At 50.8% G+C, this 26,984-nt stretch overlaps 2 protein-coding genes across 2 annotated transcripts in view; one reads left to right on the top strand and one right to left on the bottom strand.

Annotated features, from left to right (window-relative positions):
- Positions 1-648: 648 nt before the first annotated feature.
- On the top strand, positions 649-8,137 carry CHRNB2 (cholinergic receptor nicotinic beta 2 subunit; the record flags this gene model as incomplete). Its single annotated transcript, XM_079696883.1, has 6 exons — positions 649-712; positions 1,936-2,081; positions 2,270-2,314; positions 2,733-2,842; positions 3,651-4,623; positions 7,967-8,137. The coding sequence occupies 6 exons, from the start codon at positions 649-651 to the stop codon at positions 8,135-8,137; spliced, it is 1,509 nt and encodes a 502-aa protein (XP_079553009.1).
- A 7,853-nt stretch (positions 8,138-15,990) lies between these two features.
- Positions 15,991-26,984, bottom strand: part of ADAR (adenosine deaminase RNA specific) — a gene marked incomplete at its 5' end in the record, with an annotated part of 37,273 nt that continues 26,279 nt past the window's right edge. Inside the window, 10 exon segments of the mRNA XM_079721904.1 lie at positions 15,991-16,363; positions 16,545-16,672; positions 17,016-17,128; positions 17,625-17,807; positions 19,808-19,941; positions 20,230-20,352; positions 20,976-21,069; positions 21,378-21,549; positions 21,890-22,037; positions 24,726-24,740. Coding sequence (XP_079578030.1) covers positions 16,126-16,363; positions 16,545-16,672; positions 17,016-17,128; positions 17,625-17,807; positions 19,808-19,941; positions 20,230-20,352; positions 20,976-21,069; positions 21,378-21,549; positions 21,890-22,037; positions 24,726-24,740 — 1,348 coding nt within the window. The 3' untranslated portion in view covers positions 15,991-16,125.

Below are 26,984 nucleotides of genomic sequence, written 5' to 3' on the forward strand. Positions count from 1 at the left end.
CTCAGCCTTCCCTGGAAGCAGGATCATTTGGGCTTGGTAAGAGAAAAGAAAGAAAGTGGGAACTCCAGAAACTCCTTCCGACTCCCACTCCCTCATTCTGGCCCTCGGTCCCCGGTGCTTAGTGGGTCCTGACCTGTTTGTCTTACTCGCGCTTTCTTCCGGAGCCTTTTCAGACCCCTCCAGGGTCCTGTCCCAACTCAGGGGCTTCAGAACTCCTCCACTGTCCGGTGATCCGCCCTTCTTCCGCCTCACGTACACCCTAACTAAGCAGGACCAGCAGAAGAATACCCAACCCATGGACCCCTTTTATTCTGAGCTCTGGCGCTTCCGCCTCCGGGGCGGAGACTCCTCCCCCTCACCGTCCCAATTGTATTCCCTGGAAGAGCAGCCGGAAAAGCCTCCTCCTGCTCAAACCGGGATAAACGAGACGCTGGTTCCTTCTCGCAACCAGCTCTCTGAGCCCTGGGAACCGCCGTGGCGGTCGGCACTGCAGCATCAAAGGCTGCGAGCACAACCTGGGCTCAGCTCCAGCTGGGCGCGGGCGGTGCGGGAGCGGCTTCAGCACCACGGACAGCGCCCCGCCCGCGGCCCTCCGGCCTGCGGCGCGCTTCGGCAGCTTTAGGCGAGCCGGCGAGCTATGCCAGAGGCATGGCCTGGCGCTCGGGCCCCATGGCGCTGCTCCTCAGCTTTGGCCTCCTCGGGCTGTGCTCAGGTAAGGACAAGTCGCCGCGCTCTGTCTCACTCAGTCTCGAAGGTGTACGGGAGGGATCCCTAAGGCGGGGAGTCTGTTAGGGGTTAGGGGAGAGACCCCCGCACTGCAGGGAGTACCTGGGAGACTGAACTGGGAGGAGGACATACCCGAAGTGATGCTGGGAAGAGAGGGCAACCTGGGCAGGGGTGGTGGAGAGGGTGTGGGCACAGAGAGGAAGGAGGGAGGGGATCCCCAGGCTATCTGGAGTGGAAGGAAGGGGAGAGTCTGATTGCAGCTGAGATGCCATTTGACTTCTTGTGAAACATTATCTCAAGACAATCTGCCTGGTTCAGCACCCTCCCTTGGCTCTGCATCATTTTCTGTCCCTCATATTGGACTCCTGATTTTGCTCACTCCAAAGGGGCAAGGCAGGAGGGGGAAAGAAGCGACTTCTCAACTCTCTTGTAGGGTGGACAGGAGACTCGGAAGGGAAGAAGCTCCGCCAGGCGGAGGGCCAGGGAGGAATCTCTGAGGGGGTGGGGTGCATTCGTGCAGGGTTGCAGAAGGAGATAGAGTGTGTGGTGGGGCAGGTACAAAGGGAATATACAACGAAATGAGCTTTCCACACCTGCCTGCAATCTCATGAGAGGTGGGCTTCCGTAGGTGCGCAACTTGGGACTAAATATATGCCCTGACCCAGAGCTCAGGCAGCCCACCTCTTCTACCCCAACCCAGTACCTATGGGGGGAGGGGGTCACAGCCAGTCACATGTAGAGGCACACAGCGTTACTTGCACACATAGATGGGCACGGACTGAGGAGAAAGGCTGTATGGTGGGGCATGAATAACTGTTCCCCTTTCACCACCCTCCAGAACCTTCCTTGAATGGTAGGTATCTTCTAGGGGAAGCCATGGAGACAGAAATGTCAATTCTTTTGAAACCATCCTCTGAGACCTTGCAGGAAGAGCAGGGTCTCCACTAATCCTTGCAGAATGGGTTCTTAGTTGGGGACTGTGGGGGACTGTCTGGGCTCCTTGGTCAGTGATCTCAGAGAGGGACTTCTCTATGAGGGGCCTCCATGGGGTAACCTAAGCATTTTGCTATATCCTTAAGGATGGGGCTGTGGGAAGCTACAGCCTCCTGTTTGGGCCTACGTTGTACCACTTGCCTAGGGAGAGTGGGATCCTGGGTGGGACCTCCTTGCCTATGTACTTACCTCTTGCCCTCTACCCATACTACCCAGGAGTCTGTGGTACAGACACAGAGGAGCGGCTGGTGGAGCATCTCCTGGATCCGTCCCGCTACAATAAGCTTATCCGCCCAGCCACCAATGGCTCTGAGCTGGTGACGGTACAGCTCATGGTATCACTGGCCCAGCTCATCAGTGTGGTGAGTGAAGGTCCCAAACTCTCTGCCCAGCTGCTGAAGTCAGCATAGACAGAATGTGTTTGTGCTTATTCTTCTGGAGTTCCCAAGGATTGGGGAGGTGGGGGAAGGAGCCTGGGTGGTGTAGTGGGACCACAGGCTTGAGGGGTGGGGGTGGGGCACTTCTCAGCAGCTTCTCTTCTTCCCTGTAGCATGAGCGGGAGCAGATCATGACCACCAATGTCTGGCTGACCCAGGTTAGCACTCTTCCTGTCCACACCCCTGGGCTTCTCTTTCCTCCTTTTTTTGGGGGGGGGGAGGGGCATGTGCTTTTCGCTCTTTTAATGTCCTCAAGAGAGGCAGAAATTTATAGACTTTGGAGTCCTAAATAACTGTATTTGAATTTCGGTTCTTCTACTCACAGCTCTGTAACTTTGAATCTGTTAAACTCTGCAAGATCCATTTTCTCATTTGTAAAACGTAAATTTTAATATCTTGGCTTGGCTATGCAAATTAAATGAGAAGACACTTTTGCTGGGCAGAGAAGTCACTGTGGGGATGCAATGACTTTTCAAAACTTCCTCAAGCCAGATAGGCCTCCTCTTATCCCTGTCCTTGACCTTGAGCCCCTCCCAGGGCGGAGGTTGGTGCTGCCTCCCTCTCTCCCTTTCCCAGGAGTGGGAGGATTATCGCCTCACCTGGAAGCCTGAGGAATTTGACAACATGAAGAAAGTTCGGCTCCCTTCCAAACACATCTGGCTCCCAGATGTGGTCCTATACAACAAGTAGGTGACTCTGGAGGGATGGGAAGGCTGGAGGAGACCATGGGAGTACTCAGGTCTTGGGGAAAGTAAATTAGCTCATGCTGGGGGACAGAGGGACTTTTCATTGGCAAAGATAAGTCACTACCCAGACAGACAGACCCAGACAGACAGACCCAAACCAGTGAGGTATAATGTGGACAGCCAAGGTAACTTGGGCCATGGCCAGCTCCCTCTCAGCCAATTAGGACTCCCAGTGTTTGGAGCTGCAGTGGCATAAAAACAAGGATTGACAGACCCCAGTGCCTAAACTCATTCAAGAATAGGCTTTCCAGGAGGATTGGGGAGGGTCAAAGAACTTGGAGGTCCCAGTTTCTCCTCCAGGTTCCAGCCCCACTCCTGAAATAATCCCTCTTATCTCAAAGACCCAAAGCCACCAGTCCATAGCCACTAGGGACCATCTCCTCCTCCCATCTGCCCCTGTCCCTCTCCATTGGTTGGGGCTCCTCATTCTGGCCTCCCTGGCTCCCCTAACTTCTCCACCTTCATGTGGAGCAACCAGCTTACAGAATGCATGACAAGTAGCAGATGTGCCCCCCTCTTCATCACCCTCTTCTGTCTCTGAGGCTTTCTGACCAGGACACCTCTTCTCCTCACCAACCCACCCAGATCCCCTTCTTGCTCAATTCCTGCTCCTCCTCCCTAGACCCCAGGATGGCTACCCTCTTCCCATATATCCCTTAGGCTTTCCTCTCTTCCCACTCAGGGCTGGGTTGATGGGTGGGGTGGAGGAATGCTTAGGCCAGGGCTGACTGTGCTCATCCCTTGGCAGTGCTGACGGCATGTACGAGGTGTCCTTCTATTCCAATGCCGTGGTCTCCTATGATGGCAGCATCTTCTGGCTGCCGCCTGCCATCTACAAGAGCGCATGCAAGATCGAAGTAAAGCACTTCCCATTTGACCAGCAGAACTGCACCATGAAGTTCCGCTCGTGGACCTACGACCGCACCGAGATCGACCTGGTGCTCAAGAGTGACGTGGCCAGCCTGGACGACTTCACGCCCAGTGGCGAGTGGGACATCGTCGCGCTGCCGGGCCGGCGCAACGAGAACCCGGACGACTCCACTTATGTGGATATCACGTACGACTTCATCATCCGTCGCAAGCCACTCTTCTACACCATCAATCTCATCATCCCCTGCGTGCTCATCACCTCACTAGCCATCCTCGTCTTCTACCTGCCCTCCGACTGTGGCGAGAAGATGACGCTGTGCATCTCCGTGCTTCTGGCGCTCACCGTCTTCCTGCTGCTCATCTCCAAGATCGTGCCGCCCACCTCCCTTGACGTGCCGCTTGTAGGCAAGTACCTCATGTTCACCATGGTGCTCGTCACCTTCTCCATCGTCACCAGCGTGTGCGTGCTCAACGTGCACCACCGCTCACCCACCACGCACACCATGGCTCCCTGGGTCAAGGTCATCTTCCTGGAGAAGCTGCCCACGCTGCTCTTCATGCAGCAGCCGCGCCACCGCTGCGCCCGCCAACGCCTGCGCCTGCGGCGGCGCCAGCGCGGGCGCGAGGGAGCCGGCGCCGTCTTCTTACGCGAAGCCCTGGGGGCAGACTCCTGCACGTGCTTCGTCAACCGCGCGTCTGTGCAGGGCTTGGCTGGGGCCTTCGGCTCGGAGCCGGCGCCGGCAGCCGGCCCCGGACGCTCCGGGGGGCCGTGTGGCTGCGGCCTCCAGGAGGCGGTGGACGGCGTGCGCTTCATCGCGGACCACATGCGGAGTGAGGACGACGACCAGAGCGTGAGTGAGGCGCGGGGACTCGGGCGTGGGATGCGGGCTGCAGGGCCCTCGGTACCTGCGCAGACACACACCAAGGAGCTAACGGGAGTGCAGGATGCGGGCGGTGAGAGTCCGGCCGGGGCCTGTGGGCCTGGGCGCTGGCGTGGCCTCTTCTCTGACTTCCGGGAGGTGGCGCCGCCTAAGTTGCGGTTGGTACAGGATGACCTTGCGGCTTCCTGAGGACTAGTATCCAGAGCGAAATGCCTCAGCTGGGGCATCGTGAGTGTCGTTAGTGTTGGGAGGGTGGCCAGGAAGTGGAAGAGGCCCTTCTGGGTTTGCAGCTGGCCCGTGGCTCTGACCCCAGACCCCCTCTCTGCCGCTTGTACTCCCAAGCCCATGTTGTTAACCTGCAGCTCTTAGCACAAATGGAGATGAGTCCTTTGTGTGCCCCGCGTCGGGGGGCAAAACTGAGGGCAGTAGAAAGTGTGTATGGGAGGGGTGGCGGTGGTTAAGAGGTTCCACCAGCTGCTGGGAAGAGCACAGAGTCCCAAATCAATATCCTTTTCCTGCTCTTCTGGGTCCTCAGGGGATGCCCTTGTGAAATATTTACAGAGGTGGGGGCAGGTGGATGCGAGGGTTTTTAAGACCCACCCTGAGCTTTCTGCACACTGGTATCTTTCTGCAGTGACTCCCAGAAGGGGAGCACTGAGCCAGGGGATGGTGGGGGAAGATGATGGGTTGACTTCCCCCCACTTTGGGCTGTGGCTGGCCCCATCCGGCATCAGTCTTTGGGTACCTGGCTGGTTCCAGGCTGTGGCTCAGCTGTTGCTCTGGTGACTGGCCATGTTTCCACTGGATTGCAGCCATTCCAGCTTGGGGGATGAGGAAGGGTGGGCTCCTGCACTACCGGTTTTTTTTTGGGGGGGGATGCTTCAGAGCCTGCTGTTTCTGTTCCCTGGGAGGGCAGGAGCTGAGGCTTGAGCTAAGGAGCAAGTTATGGTCCTGAAGGAAGAAGAGAGGGACCAAGTCATGAGGAAATGGGGTGGGAGCCTCAGAGGTGGCTGAGGCCAAGTGGGAGATGCCGGTGGTGCAGGGGGTTGACCAGCTGCGTCACTGCCTCCACCTCCCCCACTGCAGTCCACTCATGTAATGTGCATTTACTGAGTTAGGTGATGAGGATGCAATGACCTACTTGAATGCTTCACAGGCATCTCAAACTTAACATGTCCCAAACTGAATGTTTAATCTACATCCCCACCACCAACTTGCTCCTCCTCCAATCTCCCCATCTTTTAGTAAATGACATCACCATCCACCCAATGGTTTAGATCAAAAACCTGGAGTCATCCTTGACTCCTCTCTTTCTTATGTCCCCCACCATCCAAATCATCAGAAGTCCTGTCCTGTGGAACCAACCTCCAAAGAGATTTTCAGCTTCCTTCTTTATTCACCATCTCCATGCTGCCTCCCTGGCTGTAGGCCTCTATCAGCTCTTGCCTGGACCAGGGCAGAGACTCCTAATGGTCTCCCTGATTCAGTTCTTGTGCTTCTCCATCCAAACACACAGTGTCTCCTGTGCACTTTGTGCCATCTCTCCCCTGCTCAGGTCACTGGCTTATGGGCTCAACTGTTCTAAGCCAGCTAAGCTCTTTCCTGACTCAGGACCTTTGCACAGATTGGTCCCTCTGTTTGGAATGCCCTTCTTTTTTTTATTACTATTATTATTACTGTTATTAATTTTTGCACTACTGTTTGAGAGTAAGTTGTGGACATAGTGATCCTTTATCCCAAATACCTCAGGTTTTCTCTCCTGAGAACAGAGATATTGTCTTGCATAACCCAGGCTCAGTGATGCAATTCAGGAAATTTAGCATCAATACAATACCTTTATCTGATATAAAGTCCATACTAACGTTTTTTCAGTTGTCTCCGTAATGTCCTTTGTAGCATCTCCCCCACCTCAATCCAGGATCTTGAATTCCACTTAGTTGTTCTGTCTCTTTAGTTTCCTTCAATCTGGAAGGGTTCCTCAGCTTTGTCTTTCATGGCATAAACATTTTTGAAGGGTACAGGCCAATCGAAGGTCCCTTGGTTTGGGTTTCTCTGATTGTTTCTGATTGTCTCAGCTGGCTCCTTCTCACTTATCAGATCTTAGCTTAAGGTGTCACCTCCTCAAAGAGGCCTCCCCAGATGACACCCTGAATTATATCTCCCCCTCCATTTCTTCGTCCTTTGTTTCCATATAAGCACCCACCAATGTGTAATTATTTTTGCTAATTTTGTGTCCATCTCCCTCAGTAGACTGTAAACTTCAGGATGTGTTTGTCTTGCTCTCAGTCACATCCCCAGTGCCTAGCATGGTGCCAGGTACATAGGAGGCACAAGTGTGACACGAATGAATCATTATTCAGCTGCTGACTAAAGGAAGGTGCACAGTGCCTCTTCCCATCCCCCCCGCTGGCTGGGCTACAGAGGAACACGTGTACAAAGGTCCAGACTCAGGCCGGAGTGGAGCAGCTCTAAGTGGAGGCCAGGCCTCCTGCAGTCCCTGTGACTGGCTCCCAAACCCACAGAGGTTATTTTCTTCTGGACGGGTTTGTTTACACCTGAGATCTAGTCCTCACCCTCTGGGGCTGTTGGATGGGGCTCCCCAGGCAGTCATATAAGGAGTGAGGCCTGCAGAGGCAGCCATTCATTCACTAATTCAACACCCGTTTACCGGGAACCCTGTGTTTGAGATGCTGGGATTACATAGATGAATCAGATCGGGTCCCTCTAGTTTAGGAGCTCATAGCTTAAGTGGCGGGAGGCGGGCAGGGAGGAAGGAGGGGACAGGCATACAAATTGAAATGACAATACAGTGCAGTAAAAATACCGTGATAGAGACGTGTACACAGTGCTGAGGGAACCTAGAGGAAACAGTGGTTCATTCTCATCAGGGGGATCAGGGAAGCCTTCATAGAAGAGGTGACATTTGATTTAGGCTTTGAAGGATGTGCAGGAGTTCACAGGTAGAGATAGGGAGGACTGGAATTCTAGACCAAAAGGAAACCCAAAGGCACAGGGACCTGAGAAGACAGACTGGAGTTTGGTAAGGCTGGGTCAGAGGGTGGAAGATAGGTGGCTGGCTCATATTTGTCATGGGTGGGTCTTGATTTTAGACTTGGGAGTTTGGGTGGCTGCTGAAGGCAGTGGGGCCACTGGAGGCTTTTAAGCAGGCAAGACTGGGGCCATGCTTTGGAAAGGTCACTCTGGGGTCGTGGAGTGAGAGGAGTGATGTGTGGTGGAAGCTGCTTCTACCTGATCCACTCCCCTCCTGTATCATGTGATTGATACCTGGGTCTCCTTCCTCTCCTCTGTCCAGGTGAGTGAGGACTGGAAGTATGTCGCCATGGTGATCGACCGTCTGTTCCTTTGGATCTTTGTCTTCGTCTGTGTCTTTGGCACCATCGGCATGTTCCTGCAGCCTCTCTTCCAGAACTACACCACTGCCACCTTCCTCCACGCAGACCACTCGGCTCCCAGCTCCAAGTGAGGCCCTCCCCAGCTCCATGCTCCTTCACGCCTCTGTTGTGCAGTAGTTTTGGGTCGAGGAGGGATGAGTGAGCTACCAGAAAGAGGGGCGCTGCCCCCACAGACCCATCTTTTCACTTCACCTGGAGCTCGCCCCCCCGCCATCACCAACCTGGAGGCTGGACCAGCTGCGTCGTGTTCTGGCTGCTCTCCTCCTCTTGTACCAACCCAGGCAATAGTGCTGCTGGTTGAGCATGAAGGCTGAGAAGTGGAGGATGGAGCGGTTGGAGGCTTCCACCCTGAGGAAAGTGTGATGGGGAAGGGGCCAAGAAGGGGACAGAGTCAACGGCTGCCTCCAAGTCATGGGAAAAGGGAGGAGCACGGGGGGCGAGACAGGGTCTCCGACTCTGTGCTGGGCTGGCCTGACACAATGGCAGCTCAGAAGGGAAGAGCAAGGGGAGAGAGGCCTGGGTGTGACCTGATGTCTGTCCCTGCTTAACTGGACAGCAGCTAGCTGGGTGGGCCTCACGGCAGCCAGGGGTTCCTGCCCAGAGGTTAGCCTGGAGCTGAGGTCAGAGTCCTGAGCGAGGCTTCCAGCCCAGTCCCACAGCCCCTTGCTTCTAAGGGCCCCAGAGTTCAGCCCCAGGTCCCCTTCTCCCAGTGAAGATTCTCCCTAGACTTCCTTTCTTGCTCAGGCCAGGGTGTGGGGGGCAAGGCTGGGTATTAGGGCAGCCTTGGAGTTCTGAATCTGGGTGACCTGCTTGGAACTTAAGGGCCAAATTCTTGAACTGTGTGAGTTCAAATTCACAGGCTGTTCCTTGGCTGCAATTTGAACCGACTGGTCATTGGAATGAGTAAACTAAGGACATTAGCTTTAAGCAGACCCAGCCCTCTTGCCCGCAGCAGAGCAGGCCGGGCAGGAGAGGGCTGCCTGTGGAGGCCAGCCCAGCAGGGTGTGAGTGGCCAGAACTCTGTCACATCAGCATGGTTCCTGCCCCCTACTTCTGTTCCTGGCTCCATCCTTCCTGATCTGGCTCCTCCTCTTGCCCCGCCCAAGCAAACCTGAGCAGGGTTGAAGCAGAACTTCGGAAGGACAGGTCTGCTACTGCCGGTCTGCACAGCGGAGTGTACACAGAGCCCAGCCTTCAGCTTCCTATCCTGTGGGTCCCTGGAGGGTGTATCCCAACGCTGCTCCCAGGGGCCAGCTGGAGGCCACCTTGCCTGTTAGCCCAGGAAACAGACCTCTTCAGGGATCACCTGCCCTGGCCCCCGCCACATGACTGGCTCTGATCTGTGGTCCCAGCCTGGGCTCAGTGCTGGGCCATCGGGGTCACAGAGGGGTCCGTCTGCCAAGCGCACCTGAGGGGACTGCCCGACACACCATGCTATTCTCTGGAGCCTGGCTGGATGCCCGCTTCTGCAGGCACCTCGGAGGTGGGGAGACAGCACAGGCACAGAGCGCTGGACAGGGAGCAGAGTCTGAATTCTGGTCCCCGCTCTGCCACTACTCTCAGCCATCCTGAGCAAGTCTGGCTAGGCCTTAGCTTCCTCATCTATAAATCGGGGATAGTAAGGCCCTCTTCATGGGGTTGTTGTGAGGCAGGAGTGATGTTTGTGAAAAAGCCCAGGGCTGTACCTGGCGTAGAGTAGATGCTTCGTGAATGTCAAGTCTGAGAGGTGGTCAGAGTCGACAGGTATGGGCTTACCTGCCTTGTCATGTCACTCTTCCTTCCAGACCCACCCATACCCTGGAGCAGATAGCCCCCGGAAACAGGGATGGGGTCTGGGGGAGCTGGAGAGGAGCAACACAGGGAATGCTGGGGTGAGCCCAACAGGTGGGCTGCCCTCTGGAGCCTCTTCAGCAAAGGTTCGTTCCATTCGTGGGCTAAGCTCAGGCTCCGGCCTCCCTTCTGGATCAGCTCCTCCTGACACAGGTGTGTGCCCAGGCCCCCGGGTGACCTAGTCCCGTACTGGCTGTGGAGGAACGCCACTGGGACGTGAAGCCAGCAGCTGTGAGAGATGTGCCTCAGCACATTTCCCCACCTGCCGGAATGGGCTGGCAGACATCTCTTCTGGGGGGTGAGTGTCTCGGCACCATGGAGACTCCCTTCTTCTAGAACAACAAATGGAGAGTTGCCTGTATTATGGTTGGACCCACCTCGGACTCATAGCCCTGAGGAAACATCCCGGAACCTGAAACAGCTAATGAAAAGGAACCCTCCCTCTGAAGGGTAGGTGCTGGCCTGAGGCCCTCCTGCCCAGCTCTCCCGGGTTCCTTGCCAGGGTCTAGGCTGCTAGGGAGGCCCCATCGGCTGTTGCTGTGGCTGAACATGCTTTCAGTACTTCCTGCAATTGGCTGTTGTCCAAGTAAGTCACCCGAACAGTGCCAGAGGGGCTGCTGGAGAGCAGAGGTTGTTTGCTGGCTGACCTTGTACAAGCACTTAACTCTGAATTTGCTCATCCTCATCTGTGACATGGGGATGACAGCTGGCTGAGGGCTACAGCAAGGATGGGAGGGCCTGATCGAAGGGGTTAACTGGGCAGGGTCCCTGGGGCAGTACCATTCCCTCCATCTCTGGGTGCAGCCCCTAGGGGACCACGCCAGTGGGGAGGAGGGGAGGACGGGTGGAGGAAAGAGGGCTCAGGCAAGGTGTTACCACGTGTCAGTACAGACTGAATCCTCAAGGGCGTTGGGAAGCTTTGGAGAACCAGGTCTCTTCTACCCTTGGGTCCTCCATCCTCTTCTCTTGGTGTTGTCTGGGAAGCCTCTTGGCCCCTTCCATGGGGGTGGGGCAGGGCATCTCTGGAGAGAATGGGGTACCCAACTGAGCTCCGGGCCAGGACTGAAGGCCCCAGATCTGAAGAGGGAGGGAGAGATACTGGATTGGTACCCAAGCAAGGTGGGCTTGGGAGAGGGCAGTGAGGAAACAGTTGGGATCATCTCCATCAGAGATGAGAAGGCCACAGGCCATCTGAGAACCACTTTTTGTTTGAAAAAGAGGGTATGAGAGACTGCTTTTGACGGCTGGAACTGCGGCAGGAGGAAGGCAGTCTCCTGGCAGTGAGGTGTCTAATACTGGAACAGCTGGTACCAAGTTATTGCAGATTTAAAAGCAAATAAGACACGGGCAGCCCCCAGCTGGCATTTCTGTGGAGGAAGGCTATCTGTGCAGAAAGGGCAAGGCCATTTCCCTCTAAGCAAACAGGGAGGATGTGGGGCTTTGACTCCTGTTCTGCTTCTCCCAATCCCAGTATTAGCTGCTGTGCACAGTGGCCTGCTCTGGGCCAGTTGCTTCGGATACACTGTCTTTACCCCTCACTGTCCTGCAGGGAAGGGGCCCTTGTTGACAGAAGAAAAATGAGGCACAGAGAGACCAAGAGATAGCTGGTGAGTAGTGCTGGACCTGAAACCCAACACTGATCCCAGAGTCCACGCTCTCTGTGGCCTTTGAGGCAGGGAGGAGGAGAGCTCCTTGGGAGGGAAGTGAGGGGCATTCAGCGTCTTCTCTCAATTCTCTCCCCACTCAGTTCCAGCCGTCACCCTCTGCTTGTAGGCAGAGTCGGGCTGGTGTCACAGCATCCCTCACAAGCCAACTGGTGCTGGCCAGTCGCCCACCCAGACTAGACAGAGAATAAGCAGCCACCCTTCAGTATTCATCCCAACAGGTCTCAGAGGTCAGTGTGACAGTCACATGGTTCCTAAGGGACTGTCGGTCTAGGAATCATTAGAACACCTCACTCACCCACCGGCAGTGCCCCCATCTCTCCCACACTGGCCTCGGCTGCCCCCGTCTGTGCTCCTGGAATATTTGCACTGACCTAGCCCACTCCAGGCCAGACTCATTAGGAACTCAAGATTCTCATAAAGAAAGTTGTTTCCAAAGGTGTCTTATCTCTCTGTTACATCTGGGGGGCGGAGGTGGGGACGGGTGGGGGGTGGGGAAATCCTCTCGGGCCAGGGTTGGTGAATAAGGAAAGAAGGGAGAATACTGGGGAAACTGGACTCATGAGAGGTTAAACACATCGCACGAATCTAAAGAAAAGATCAGTGGTAACATCAATGATTGTGGTTTGTGGCCTGATAAGTCCATTCATCAGATGGAAAAGATAGGGCCAAATGGCTGTGCCTAGAGTAGACAGAGCCCAGAAATAGCTCCTGGGAAGGCCCTTTGTAAAGAAGGGGCCCTGGAGGACAGGGCAGACATGAGGCCCGGTCTCCTGGAGGGATGGCCGGAGACTCCTCGTACAGCCCCTGCACTCTGGGAAGTCAGGGCTGTGTGTGTGGAAGGCACTCCTGCTCCTGAAACATGGGTTTGACCAGGGCCCACATCCTGGAAGCAGTATTAAATGGTGATCCCCTGAGATGAAATGTAGGGTGAACAGCAACTGAAATGCTGAGCTGAAGGAAACCCCTCTTGTGCTCCCGTGGGGTAGCCTTGCTTCCCAGCCCACCCAGAGCTGGGTGGCGGGGGGACAGTCTTAATGTCATGCACTCACTGTAAGTATGGAAGAAACGGTCCATTTTCTACAAAGCCTGGATACTACATTTCCCTCCAGGTGGGACCAGATGCCTGAGAACAGGACAGAGATGCTCAAGGCTCCAGGTACCTCATGGTAGACGGAGACACTGTCCTTCACTGTCTGTCAAAACTGTCCAGCTCACCATGTATTGTATTTCAACAGACTGTGACCGACGCCCATGCCGAGTTCTGGCCCTTATTTAATGTGCCCCCCAAACATGTCGCTGGCCCTCCTGGCCTCAGTTGTCCCATCTGTATTGTGGATGAAGAGGGAGGTTTCACTGCGACTTAGGAAGCCTCACTGTCAAATATTTCATGTTCTCTGGTATGGTATTTTTACAAGGTCAAGGAAGAGTCTTGTAGAAATCCTGGACGAAATTGAAATCTGGAAAGTGGTGCATTCTCCTTGAAATCGAGACGAAGAAATATTCTGGATGCCATCTATGAAGTAAAAAGCAAATGGCCTGTCTCCTAAGACTGCAGCCAAGCCAGTTCTGGTCCAGGCTGCAACTTGCACCTCCCTGCAGGCAAAACAGCTGGGAGTGGAAGGCTGTAGAAACCCCTCAAGGAGAGCTGGAGTTGCGTATGTGATTTGTGGTGTGGTCTCAAGGGACGCTTTCCTACTCTGGGCCTTGAAATCTTGCGCAGCAAGTCTCTGGGGACAAGATATTTGATGGTGGGATGTGATGGGGTAGGGGGCGCTGTGGACCTGAGGAAGTAATTAAAGGTTGTCTGATGTACTCCAACACACCAGACGCAAGCTCACCTCCCAGGCAGGCCCTTTGAAATGGCTCCTCTCTGCTGGCTAAGGGAGACCCTCTCCTCAGGTTCTGTGTCAGATGCAGCTGGTGCTGTTGCCAGAAATCCCAGGACCACTGCTCCCTCTGTCCCCACTTTCTCACCCCCCAAGAAACCAAGACTTGAGGTTTTCTAACAATTCAGATTCTTCTTTTTTTTTATTTACGAGGAATGTATATTGTTAGTCACTTTTACCAAGGGACACATAAAAGTGGAATCATAAAACTGACTGCACCCATCGTGGCACCCAAGTCTACACTTGGGCTCTTCCCCACTCTGCTCTTGGTGTTACTACCAAGACCCCAAAAACCAGCAAAATCCCTTCAACATGAGTAAAGGAAATAGCTTGAAGCAGCGACAGTTTTTACAAGTGATTATTCAAAGAATGCACAATAGCCACAGTTCAGACAAATCAACTACAAAGATTAAAAAAAAGAGAAAAAGCTGGGGAGAAGGTCTTGCTTACTAAAAACAAAGATTGGACGAAAAAGTGAAGAGAACACTCTAGGTGGGAGTTCTGCCTCTGTCCCACGTGACTCAGAGGGGCAGGGGTGGGCACGGCTGCGCAGGGCCTGACACAGGCTTGTTTCCAGCAGATGCATGGGTACAGGGAAGCCTTGCTCTCTCCCTACAACAGAAACTGAATACTGTAAGTTCGCTAGACAAGATCTTGGGGCAAGCAGGGGCTCTGACCTTTTGAGAGCGCCTGTGCTCCCGGTTAAAGAAGAGGCAGCTGAGTCTGAGCTCTGCAGGAGATTCCAATGCCCAAGACGGTCCACAGGGGCCGAGCATGCCGAGGAATCAGTAGGTGGTACCCTCTAGCCTGAAGAACTAGGGAGATGAGCTGCCTCCTGGGACAGCACTGATTTTGTGTGCCATCAGGAGACTCACAGGACTGGGGGGCAGTCCCCTTCCACCCCAGAAGATAGGCACTGTTTCCCTCCTAGTTCCTTGGGACACTTTGGTGTTCCGCAAAGATATCCTTAGTGATTTAAAGACTTACGTTTTCTCACTTTGGTCAAAAGTACAGAGAGAACGGTAGCCACAAGAATAAATGTGTGGATGCGGATGTATCCACTGCTGAAGAGGTGGGACAGACAGGGGGTTAACTAGTCAGTAGGTTGCGGGGTGTGGGGGAGGACGGAAAATCGTCTGAGGGCACTGGCTCGGCATGTTCACAGATGATGATAGAGGAATCATCCAGAGGAAAGAGGCAGGCTCAGGCCTGGAGGTGGCAGGGCCTCTGTACTTTTCTTGAGCATGTCTGGCTGGCTTAGGGCCAGAGCCAGACTCCACAGAGAGTCGAAGGCTCTGACAAGAGTCCACAGTACCTTGAGGTGTAGACCAAGGGTCCCATCTCACAGAGTTTTAGGACAACCTGCCCTTTCACCTAGAACTACTGTTGAATGTCAACCCTAAAAGATTCCCTAGCAGGCTGGAAGACCTCAGGTCTGTGACCCGCCCACAAACAACCTTCTGAAGCTATCAGGCAAAACAAAAGCACTTGGTTAATCAATGGAAAATGACATCTGACTTTTAAATCTGTGCAATTACAGGTTATCTGTAGCTGTTAGGAATCAACATTTACATCATTCTTTTAAAACTCCCAATTTACCCATGACTTAGTCACCTTCCCTTGGTGTCACTGTCATAAGAAACACGCTGGCTGGAACAGTGATCTGACCCAACATGATTTTTTGCCCTTATTCCTGCTAGGTCCTGATTATCTGAGCAGAGATGATTTACCCTCTAGGATTTATCCTGGGTTTTTTCCTACCAGTTGGTTGGGGTCTATGGCGCTACTTCCCCCATTGGTAGGACAAATTCCTAGCAATGCTTTAGGAGGGACAGCTGGGAGCTTGGCAACATCCCAAGATATATCTGCTTCCCCAGGAAGTGGTCTGTGTCACCCCTGCAGGGCAGACTTCCCCTATTGCTCGGGCAATTCCTTTAGCCCCGTCTGGCTGTTCCCAGCCTTCCCTGCCACCTGGGGAAGGGATGCACTTCCCAAGCAGCAGCCTTCCCTGCCTCTTGGCCCCTCCCAAGCCGGCTAAAGTGCACAATCCGAAGATCACTGAGCATTATCTGCAGATTCTGATCACGCTTGGCACTGGTAACAAGCTGACTGCCGTTTTAAACTCCTGCCCTTATAAATGTTTCACCAAATTCTTTAAGTTCACCCCTCTACCCTCTTGGAGGAAAAGGTAAAACTTAACGATCATGAAGAAGGAATCTCAGAAGGGGAGGAGGGGAAGCAGAGGGGCCTCAGAATCCACAAATGAAAAATCATCAGTCCCTGGCATGATTCACACTGTTGACTGGAACCTAATCAAGACCACAAGAGGTCAGTGTAGCAAATACAAAGGGAACGGAAACAGGAAAAAACGAAGAAGGAAGAGGAAGTGGGCGCAAAGAAGGAACAACCCCTTCTCTCTGCCCTTAGGTCTCTACCCCTCTGCTTGGGAAAAGAGAAGGGGGATGGCTAGACCTGGCCTAGTAATCCCAAAGAAAGCAGGAAAAACAGGAACCCAAAGTTCTCAGTGTTACCAATTGTGGTTCCATTTAAAAACAAAAACAAAACAACAAAAAGGAAACCAAAAACCAAAAACCCTTGACCAACGTGATGAGGAATGCTACGACCTCTCTCTCACCCCAGTGTGAAACACCCTGACCCATCAGTCACCGGATGACACTACACTGGGCAGAGGTAAAAATTCTTTTCCTCCTGGGGTTTGCTTATCCAGTTCCCATAGCCCATGTCCTTCAGACTTTTTTTGAAGTAGTTCTTGGCTATCTCGTAGTCACGGGCAGCTTTCTTGGCTTCACCATAGGAGAGTCTAAGTAGATCCCTGCGGTACCGGAAGGAGCAGAGCTTCTTGAATAGAAGGAAAATGTTCTTTTTGGAGACCCGGGATAATTCATTCCGTGGCCTGGAGAAACGAAAGCACTCACTGTTCACCTGGGACGGAACAGGTGGAGACACTGGTGGGGAGGGGGGGCATGGGTGCGTGTGGCAGCTTTTAAGCTCCGGTGTTTGGCAACACGACACTCCCTTGGGGCTCAGGCCAGGACGCCTGGCTCTGCTTTTGCTGTGCTCTCCCAGCTCCTTACCCATCCACGGTGCCTCTGGTCCCATCTAGGATCTCTAGGTCGTAGCCGTCAGCCAAACACCAGTTGACGCTTGTCTCCTTGGTCTTCCCGGATTGCCTCTTGGAATCGTATACACTGACTCGGCCAACCTAGGAATTCCAGGAGCAATGGGAGAAAGATGGAAACCTTTCAGGAAAAAGCTTCTGAAGCAGGGACTCAAGACTCACAGGAAAGAGGGAGTTGTGGGGTCATGATCTTTCCCCCTTATCTAGGATTCTGTTTGGCTAAGACTCAGATGTACTAACTCGACCTCAATTCAGATGAATTCCAGACTAAAAGAAGGAAAGCCCTTGGCATTCAAGAGGAGGAAAGGGTAAGTTCTGGGGAAACGAACTAATGCTCCCCGTGCCCACACCGTATGTTTTTGCTCTGCTGATAGGATTACTTGAAAAGGAGAAAACATCAAGGGAAAAATGGATGGGGTTATAGTACCTTGGGGTGGTTGACAATGAAGGGATGTCGGAGTCCATCCTCAAACGCACTCCCATCTCTTGTCACACGACAGCAAATGGCACGGGTCAGATGCCCTTGGCTGAAAAGGTAACCTGGGTACAAAAAAGAAACGCACACACCTGTGTTTGCACCAAATGCTGTGAAGTGGCAGAGGCATGTGGGGAGTGTGAGGGTACAGACAGAGTTGTCAAGACAGAGAATCAACTCCCTACTTAGGAAGCACCTTCTAACTGTGGCTGCCCAGGATACATAGGGATCATCAAACATTTAAGCACAATACATAAGGTTCCAGGTAAGGCCAAGGGCTGAGGAGAGCAAGGAAACTCAGACACTGCAGTTTTAAGCTGCTGTGTTTCTTTAACTCATCTTGAAAAGACTTGGCTGGCATGTCGTTACCTAGGCTCACTACCTAAACCAATCTTCCCATCACAGCAGACCAGACACTCAGAATCCATCACTAACCACTGCATCGAGCACACTTTGAAAAGGGGAGACATCATGTTAGCACCTGGCAATGAAACATGCGGTTTGCTGGGATTTGGGCACCAAAATAACAGTCCAGTTTCAGCTCTCAAGACAGGTCCTTACCCAGTGTGACGGATTTGAGATACACAGGCTGCAGGAAGTGGGTCAACAGCGCCCCCTGCAGGCCGAGCACGTTCCAACGCAGGATCTTGTCACTACAGGACATGGTTCGGAGTCTCTCCCCCAGCCGAATGCCGTCCCACGTGGGCACAATGTCACTGGACTCCACTGGGATTGTGCCTTCTCCTGGATGAGAGACTTGGGTCAGACCCGCAGGGGCCCTTGGACCGAGCCCCTCCCTGGCGTGGTGTTTCTCCTTCTTAGACTTGGGCCAGAGGCTACTGACTCATTCGTTCTTCATATATTTTATAGCACCTACTATGTGCTGGGCACTAGGCTTGGTGCTGGGAAACAATGGTGAGCAAAACCAAATAAGATCCTTACCTTCCTAGAACGTTTATGGGGGTGAGGGGACAGAAAGGGAACGGAGCAGACACTAAACACGTAAGTCAACACACATAAGAATTCTAGATGGTTCTGAGGGAGCTATGATGGAGGACAGCCAGGGGAACCTCCTGGGATAGGACTGTCAGGCGGGCTGAGACACGAAGGAGGAGAAGGAACAGCTGAGAAAGAGTGTTTCAGACACAGAGAAGAGCAAAAGCAAAGGCCCTGAGGCAGCAGGGGGTTTAGTTGTTGAGAGAGCTGACAAAGAGCCAATGTGGCTGAAGCACAGGTGAATGGCACGTTTTGCTTTTATGTGAAGTGTGGTGGGAAACCACTATAGGATGGTGGGCTTTTTGTTTTTGTTTTTTTTTTTTTTTTTTTTTTTTATTTTATTTTTTTGGTACACGGGCCTCTCACTGTTCTGGCCTCTCCCATTGAGGAGCACAGGCTCCAGATGCGCAGGCTCAGTGGCCATGGCTCACGGGCCCAGCCGCTCCGCGGCATGTGGGATCTTCCTGGACCGGGGCACGAACCCGTGTCCCCTGCATCGGCAGGCGGACTCTCAACCACTGCGCCACCAGGGAAGCCCGGCTTTTTGTTTTTAGTGAGCTTTACTGAGATATAATTCACCCATTTAAAGCATATACTTCAATAATTTTTAGTATATTCACGGAGTTGTGCAACCATCACCACAATCAATTTTAGAACATGTCATCACCCCCAAAAGAAACCTCCTATCCATTAGAAGTCAGTATTTCATTCCTTCTTATGGACAAATAATATCCCATTGTATGGATAGAACTCATTTTGTTTATCCATTCATCAGTTGATGGACCCTGGGGTTGTCTCCACTTTTGGGCTATTACAAAAAACGTTCCTATGAACGTTCCTGTATTAGTTTTTGTGTGGATATATGTTTTCATTTCTCTTGGGGATGTTTCTAGGAGTGAATTGCTGGGTCATATGGTAGCTCTGTGTTCACACTTTAGGTTTTTTTTTTTTTTTTTTGCGGTACGCGGGCCTCTCACTGTTGTGGCCTCTCCCGCTGCGGAGCACAGGCTCCGGACGCGCAGGCTCAGCGGCCATGGCTCACAGGCCCAGCCGCTCCACGGCGTGTGGGATCTTCCCGGACCGGGGCACAAACCCGTGTCCCCTGCATCGGCAGGCGGACTCTCAACCACTGCGCCACCAGGGAAGCCCTATACTTTAGGGTTTTGAGCAGCGAAGTAACATGATCTATGTTTGAGGGTCACTCTGATAACTGTAGAAGGATGGCCTGAAGGGAATAGGAGTGGATGTGAGGAGACAGTAGGAGACATTAGAGGACAATGGAGGAGGGGGAGCTGGCAGACATGGTGGAGAATCAGCAGCCAATTAGTCAGGAGGGGAGCCGGGCACTTGGCGTCCTCCTGTCAACATCTCAGGCTTGGTTCTGCATCATTTTCTTCCCATTTTCTCCAACCTTCCCTGAGGTGATCCCATCCATTTCAATGGCTATAAAGATCAACCATAGGAGGATGACTCCCAAACTTTTATTTCCAGCCATTTCTCTCCTCTGAGCTCTAAGTGGGTACTTCTGCTTCCTATTTCATTTGGAGATCTCCCCAGCTACCTAATTCAAAATGGAATCTTGATCTTCCTACAGATCTTCTCTGACCTACATCTTGCCTCTCCCTGGAAACAAGACCCTGGTACCTCAGCCAACTAATGGCAAAAACTTGGCAGCTGTGCTCTGGCTCTGTGACGGGCCTGGGGCTTCGCAGAGCCTTTTGGTGGGAGAGGGAGGACGTGTCACTCACCGTTCTCTACCTTGGTGCGGAGCTTGCCTTGTTTGGGATTCTCAAAAACAGGATAGTGGCGGGAGTCTGTGCTCTCCACAGCACGGTCGCTGCAGGACTTGTCAAAGAGGGCACCATCGCCACATGGGGCCGTGCTGCAATACAGGGGCATCTGTTAAAACCCACCTGTGCAGATATATCTCTCCAGTTTCCTGGGGCTCAAGAACAGCTCGATGTGGGAGAAAGTAGGCTTCTGAAGCCTACTACGGGCTGCCGGAGTGGGTAGAAGCACATGTGAGTCACTCCACACTGGGGCGTGGACCTCAAACACAGAGCCAAGCATGGCCCATCGAACAAGCTCTGATTTACAGACCAGGAGAGCATTCACCCAGCTCTGGAAGCCCGGCAGGGCTGGCTCTAGTGGCAACAGAGACTGTACAGACCTGATATAGAGATGGAACGACACGGTCTTTTTTATTTGGAGCTTTTCTCCTCCCTTAGCAGGCTCAAATATACTATCCTTCGCAGTCTGGGGGTTGTACTTCATTAACTCGCTGTAGAGAAACCTACAAGAAGAAAGTGTGGTTAAGAAGACTGATTCTGGGAACAGCAGTTGCTTCTATAATCTGATCCCAAGCAAGGACAAGCCTTAACAGTGCAGACCTTTCAGGGTTTCTCAGGTTGAAAGAGTTGGTGGGAAATTCTCCATGGGAGACCTCAGCATTTCTTAAAGCTAAGTTAGCCTTTCAGGTCAGTTCCATTTCTGCCAAGAGCTTCTCGCTCTGGCAGCTGCAGGGATTCTAGGGCAGAATAAACTGATTCAAGGACTATAGGAGGCTGTTGCTTCTCTCCCTTCATAAATTAAAGAAAAGGTGAACTGGAGGGGAAAGCTGGCAGGGCAATGGGTTTGTTTATAGGTCCTCAAATGGAGATGGAAGGCTTCCTCATCCCTACAGCACTGAAGATCAAGAGGTCATTGTGTGCTTTTAAAAAAGGGCTTGAAGCAGAGTTAGCAGACAAAGAGCTCTTAAACAGCAGGCTGAGTAGGGGCATGCAGCCGGGTCGCAGAAGGGATTGATTCCGTAAGACAGGTTCAAATGGGCAGGTGAGGCAAAGGCCGACACTGCAGGGTCGAGGACCTGCCCGTCAGGTGGGTGTCAGAGCCACCACGCCCTGCGAGCTCACTCACCTGATGAAGCCTCTCCGGGAGATGATCTCTGCGTGGCAGTCATTGACGGTTTCTCCCTTTAGGCTTAGAGAATCTCCTTTCACACAGCGATTCCCTGGGAAGGCAGTTAAAGCAAATGTGAAATTTCCAAAGGAAAACGATGATGAATAGGGTAGAGGCTGTTTGTTCTTAAAGCTTGAAGGCAGAAACAACCTAGTTTATCAGATCCTGACTCCTGTATTCTTTTCACTAGGAAATGAGAATTCATTCCCTGCTCTGAATTAACTGTAGCTAAAATGAAATACAAGAAGAGTCTCCTCTCTGCCTTAAATTCACCCACACAGGACCCCAGGAGAGAATGAGGAGGTGCTTCCAGTCACTGCGGGGGGTGGAGAGTTGGGACACATTTCAGAGCCCACTTACCTGTCCCCAAGCTGACCACGACACCCAGGTCTTCAGAGTCTTTCTTCATGATGATGGCAGCCAGGATCTTGCGGCCAAGCAAGGAGGGCTGGAAACTATTGGTGAGAGCATTGAAGCACCGGTGGCTCAGCATGGCTATCTGGTCGTGGAAGGTGCTGCCTGTGAGAGGAAGCTGTGGGGACAGGAGGCCATGTCAGGGCCACCGAGTCTCGTCTGTGTCCACCATGTTTCAGAGTGGGCAGGGAGGTCGAGTTCTACTGGACTGCTGGGTCATCTTTCCCCCTCTCACGTCTAGTGTCCCAGTTCTAGGTTCTACTGAGGCTAATATTAAAGCCTAGGATAGTTCACATGATAGCAAGTTAAGAGCTGACTCCACCCAGACAGGAGTTAGCAGGACCCCCAAAAATGATAGCACCAAAAGTAGACGTCTTAACTGTCTTTGGCTGTGCTTCTGGGGACCTTGAGAGGAGGAGCATAGTTCTTCTGAGACTGGCCCCTGTCACTGGGGTTACCTCTGTGAAACCCATGCGCTCTGCCTTCTCGTCCTCCCCAATCAAGACGCGGAGGGCCGCATCTGCTGCTTCCTGCTTGCCTTGCTTCTTGCTGTGTGCGCAGACGGCTGGGAACCAGCGACCCCCAACTTTTGCTTGGTAAACGAACCTTGGGGATGAGAAGCAGGGAATAAAGACAAGCACCTTACCCTGACAGCTGCTCCAGAAAAGGGCTGGTTTCGCTCAAGATGCGGCCAGTCTTGCCAACACGTGGCCCCATCACTCTTGACAGCTCTGTTCCTAAGGCAGCATTTCCCAGACTTTGGATATTCATGAATCACAGTGTGATTTCGGCTAGATCCAGATATCACTTGGAGTATTACTTACTTACTATTTTTCTCTAAGTTGACTCTTTTTAAATGTAAACACGTTTTAAAAGGACACTTCATATCACTACTGTAAATGGAAAATGAGTATCACTTGCCATAAACTGAAGGTAGCTGTAAAACTGACTATGATAAAAATCATGTTTTAAATTCTGACAAGACACTATTGCTTGTAAAGGCTCTAGGCCTGTCTTTTATCATAGTTTAGCAAGTAATAGGGAGGGTTTAAAGAAATACTAACACCACGTGTGGACTTTCTTCTTAACTAAAGCAAAAATGAGAAGGGAATAACTTTCTCCCTGCTTGCATTACTTTTTTAATGCTCTGATTTTTTAAGTACCTGACTCCATTTCTTCATTCATTTCCTGATTAGCTCAAGAGGACTTAACCTGGAGAAGTCAGAGTCAAGGTCAGCCTTAGCTCAGGGAACCACACCTTGATAAGGAGTTATTTTTCGATTCCTGGAGGCCTTGCGATGGCTAAGGGGAGTGGAGTGTACCCTGGGCACCGGTGGAGCAGGGAGGCAGGCAGTGCTGCTGAGGGGCCCTGCAGTTCCCCTCCCTTCCTGGCTGGGGGTTTCCACAAACACATCAGAACATGATGGAGCAAAACAGCCTGGGCAGCTACCAGACAAGGTTTCAAGAATACTAGCTTTTAACCAGATCCTAATCGGCTTTGGGGAACCCAGCTTTGGATAATCCAACTGCATACAACAAAGGTTTCAGTATCAAGATTTATCAATCAGCTCAGGCAGTGAAAGGAATCAATCTTTATGTTCAGCCATACTGAGCTTCTCATTATTCCTTGCTCATCCTAAGTAGCTGAATGCCTTTGCCTCTTTCCTTGATGATGCTGACTGGTTTGTGCAGGCCAGTGGGTTAACGTTCAGTGAAGTAAAAGGACAGTGGCATGAAAAGATGTTGAAGGGAGGGGATGAGGGCCAAACCATGTAGGATCTTGACCTGAGGGATCCAGGAGAATTTCATGAGTGTTCTATGTGTTTGAAAAGAGTATGAACTCTTATGCACAAAGATATACACATACATCCATATATACATACACATACATACAAATATATATATGTATATATATAAAATAAAGTTTGTTAATTGTGCAATTAGAATCCATTAGAGCTGCACGGTCCAGTGTGATAGCCACTGGCCACACAAGGCTATTAACTTTAATTAAAATTCAATACAACTAATAATTTAGTTCCTCAGTCACACAGCCGCATTTCAAGTGCTCAGTAACCACATATGGCAAGTGGTTAGCCTTTTTAGTGGAATGCTGGGGACAAGAGCCCAACTGGAATGAATTAAGGAAGTGAAGACAATGAAGACATTGACTACAAACAATTCTTTTGAGAGGTTTGGCTGTGAGGGGAGCAGAGAGATGAGGTGGTACCTGGAGGGAGATGTGGGGTTAATGGAAGGTTTTCAGAAGATGGGTACGGGCATGTTTGTAGGCTGATGAGAATGATCCAACAGAGGGAGCAACTGATGATGAGAGAGGGAGATAACTGAAGGAGAGGACGAGAGGGAAGGGATCCAGGGCACAGGGATGGGAGGAAGGATGCTTCCTGCATAGTGGTACAGACGTAATGTACAGACGAAGTAGGAGGGTGGATTTGGTGATGGGGAGGTAAGGTGTTTGTCATTTGGTTATTGCCAATTTCTCAATTAAGTGTGAAGTAAGGTCATCAGAGTGAGAGAGAGGGGTTTTGTGGAAATTTGAAGAAAGAGGCAAAGGTCTGAAATGATTTTCTTAAGAGTAGAAGGGAAAATGTAGTACACAAATACAGTAGGATAAATGCTGGGGACTTCCCTGGGGCTCCAGTGGTTAAGACTCTGAGCTCCCAATGCAGGGGTCACAAGTTTGATCCCTGGTTGGGGAACTAAGATCCCACATGCCGCATGGCACGGCCAAAAAAAAAAAAAAGCCAGGAAGAGGACAAAAGTGGGGGTGGGGGGCAAGTGATACTCCCTTACTTAAAACCCTTCAATGGCTCTCCATTGCTTCTGTGGCTGGAGCATAACATGGCCCACAAGGTCGACCCTCCAGTCTCATCTAGCATCACGCCTCCACTGTGCTCTCTGCTCCACCCATACTGGCCTTCCTGCAGCTCTTTACCAGCTCTGTGGACTTGGGGGTACTATCTCCTTTGCCTAGAACCCTCCCTCTCTCTTGATCATCCCTAAGATCTCAGCTTAGGCTTCACATCTCAGGGAAGCCCTCTCCCCTCTCCTTACTGAGTCAAGTCATGCTATGTAGATTCTCACCGCATCATGCAACTCAAACTCCTTATAATACATGTCAGGTATGAGATCTTACATTTCTTTACATGATTATTGACTGATGTCTGACTCCTGTTCTAACAAATACAATGTCCTCTGTAAATATCTGTTGAATGAATAAAGTAGGGAGACCAGGAGACTACTGCCTGGTTTAGGTGAGAGAAGACAGTGGCTTACCTGAGAGTGCTGACACTGGAGGCGGAAAGAGGAGGAAGGGATCTGGGACAGAAATTGCAGGTTCAATAAGCAGAACTTAAGGATGGTTTGGCTGAAGGGGGTGAAGGGGATAGGGGAGATGGTCCCCAGGTTTTTGGCATTTTACTTAATGTGGAGCCTACATATTCCCTATGAGGAATGCGCCTGGGTCACTTATCTTTTTAGTTGATGTTGCAAACAGGGTATTCTCTACTACGTTTTCTAACTGCTTATTACTGTATACAGACAAGTTCTTGACTCTTATACATCACTTTGTAGTCCCCTGCTCTCCTAAATTCTCCTTTGTCTCTAACATTTCTTCAGTTTTCTCATGAATATTCCAGGTATACTATCATACCATCTGCAAATAGTGATAACTTTACCTCCCCTTTCCTCTCTTTACACTTACTTCTTTCTCTAAACTGACTGCATTAGCTGGTAATTCCAGAATATTAAATGACAATGACAGTGGCATCCACATCTTCCTACTGACTTTAATGGGAACAGTAATAAGTAAGCTGCTGACTTTGGACTTCAGACTTGTATTTTTATCATGTGAAGGATGTATTCAATAATTTCTATTTTCTTAACAGCTTGGTTTCTTAATCTGAATGGATGCTGAATTTTACTACACACCTGTTTGGAATCTCTGGAGATGATCATGTGGTGTTTCTCCTTTGACCTATTAATGTGGTAAATAATAATAATAATAATAATAATAATAAATATCTTAATGTAGACTAGTCTTTGCACTACATTGAGATACTATTTTTCGCATTTTAGAATGCTCAAGGTGTAGAGGAAGAGATTCTTTATACATCGTTGGTGGAAGCAGAAACTGGTATAATTTCACTGGAGGAAAGTTTGGCAAAATTTACCAAAATTTTAAGTGCACATATACATGTTATTCATTGCAGCCTTTTTTATAATACCAAAAGTTTGGAAACAATCCAAGTATTCATCAGTAGGGACTGGTTAAATAAATCATGATAAACGCCGTACACTGGAACACTGTATTTTGTAGTTATATAGAAAGAATATAAAGTTACATGAAAAATTTTCTAAGATAATACTTTTATGCGTAAAAAGCAAGCTAGAAATCAATGCATATATGTATTTCTGTGTAACAAAAGGAGGGAATATAACTGCTTGTATTTATATAAAGATACTCTGGAAGGATGTATAATAATGTAAAGTTACTACATGTTGGTGTGTGTGTGTGTGTGTGTGTGTGTGGTGTGTGTGTGTGTGTGTGTGTGTGTGTGTGTGTGTGTGTGTGTAGGTAAGAGCTGGGTCAAAGTGAGAATGAGCTTTTTATATTTGAATAATATTTTTTATTTTGCATAATCTATTACCTATTAAAAAAAAACCCTTAAAAACCAATGTACACAACTCATGGCCCAGAAATTCCACTCCTGAAAATTTATACTACAGACAAGTTTGTACATGTAAGCAAAGACATACAGTACAAGGATATTCACTGCAGGAGTGATTCTAAGAGTAAGACCAAAACCAACCTGAATGTCACCGGAAGTTAGTTAAATAAATTACGCACGGTGGGGCTTCAAACAGAAATAACGTTTTCCTTCTTAAACTAGGTAGTAAGTAGTTGGGTGTCCATTTTAAGAAGACCTTTTACATCTCTTGTTTGATAAAGCAATTTAAAAATTGTAAGTATCTATTCAATGAAGCATTATGTGGTAGATATATACATGCTTATTTGTAATGACCTCTAAGACACACTGGTAAGTAAAGGAGTCAAGGGGTAGAACAGAAGATTATGATATATACTTACTTTAAAAAACAAAGAGAGGGCCTCCCTGGTGGCGCAGTGGTTAAGAATCCGCCTGCCAATGCAGGGGACACGGGTTCAAGCCCTGGTCCAGGAAGATCCCACATGCCACGGAGCAACTAAGCCCATGCACCACAACTAGAGAGCCTGTGCTCTAGAGCCTACGAGCCACAACTACTGAGCCCATGTGCCATAACTACTGAAGCCTGTGTGCCTAGAGCCTGTGCTCCGCACAAGAGAAGCCACGACAATGAGAAGCCCACGCACCACAACGAAGAGTAGCCCCCGCTCACCACAACTAGAGAAAGCCCATGCGCAGCAACGAAGACTCAACACAGCCAAAAATAAATAAATAAATTTATAAAATAAATAAATAAATAAAATAAAAAACAAAGAGAAAGGAAAACATGCTAATATGTGCATGGAAATTTCTAGAAGGCCTCAAGAAA

This window comes from Hyperoodon ampullatus (assembly GCF_949752795.1).
Source record: "Hyperoodon ampullatus genome assembly, chromosome: 2".
Classification (NCBI taxonomy): Eukaryota; Metazoa; Chordata; class Mammalia; order Artiodactyla; family Ziphiidae; genus Hyperoodon; species Hyperoodon ampullatus.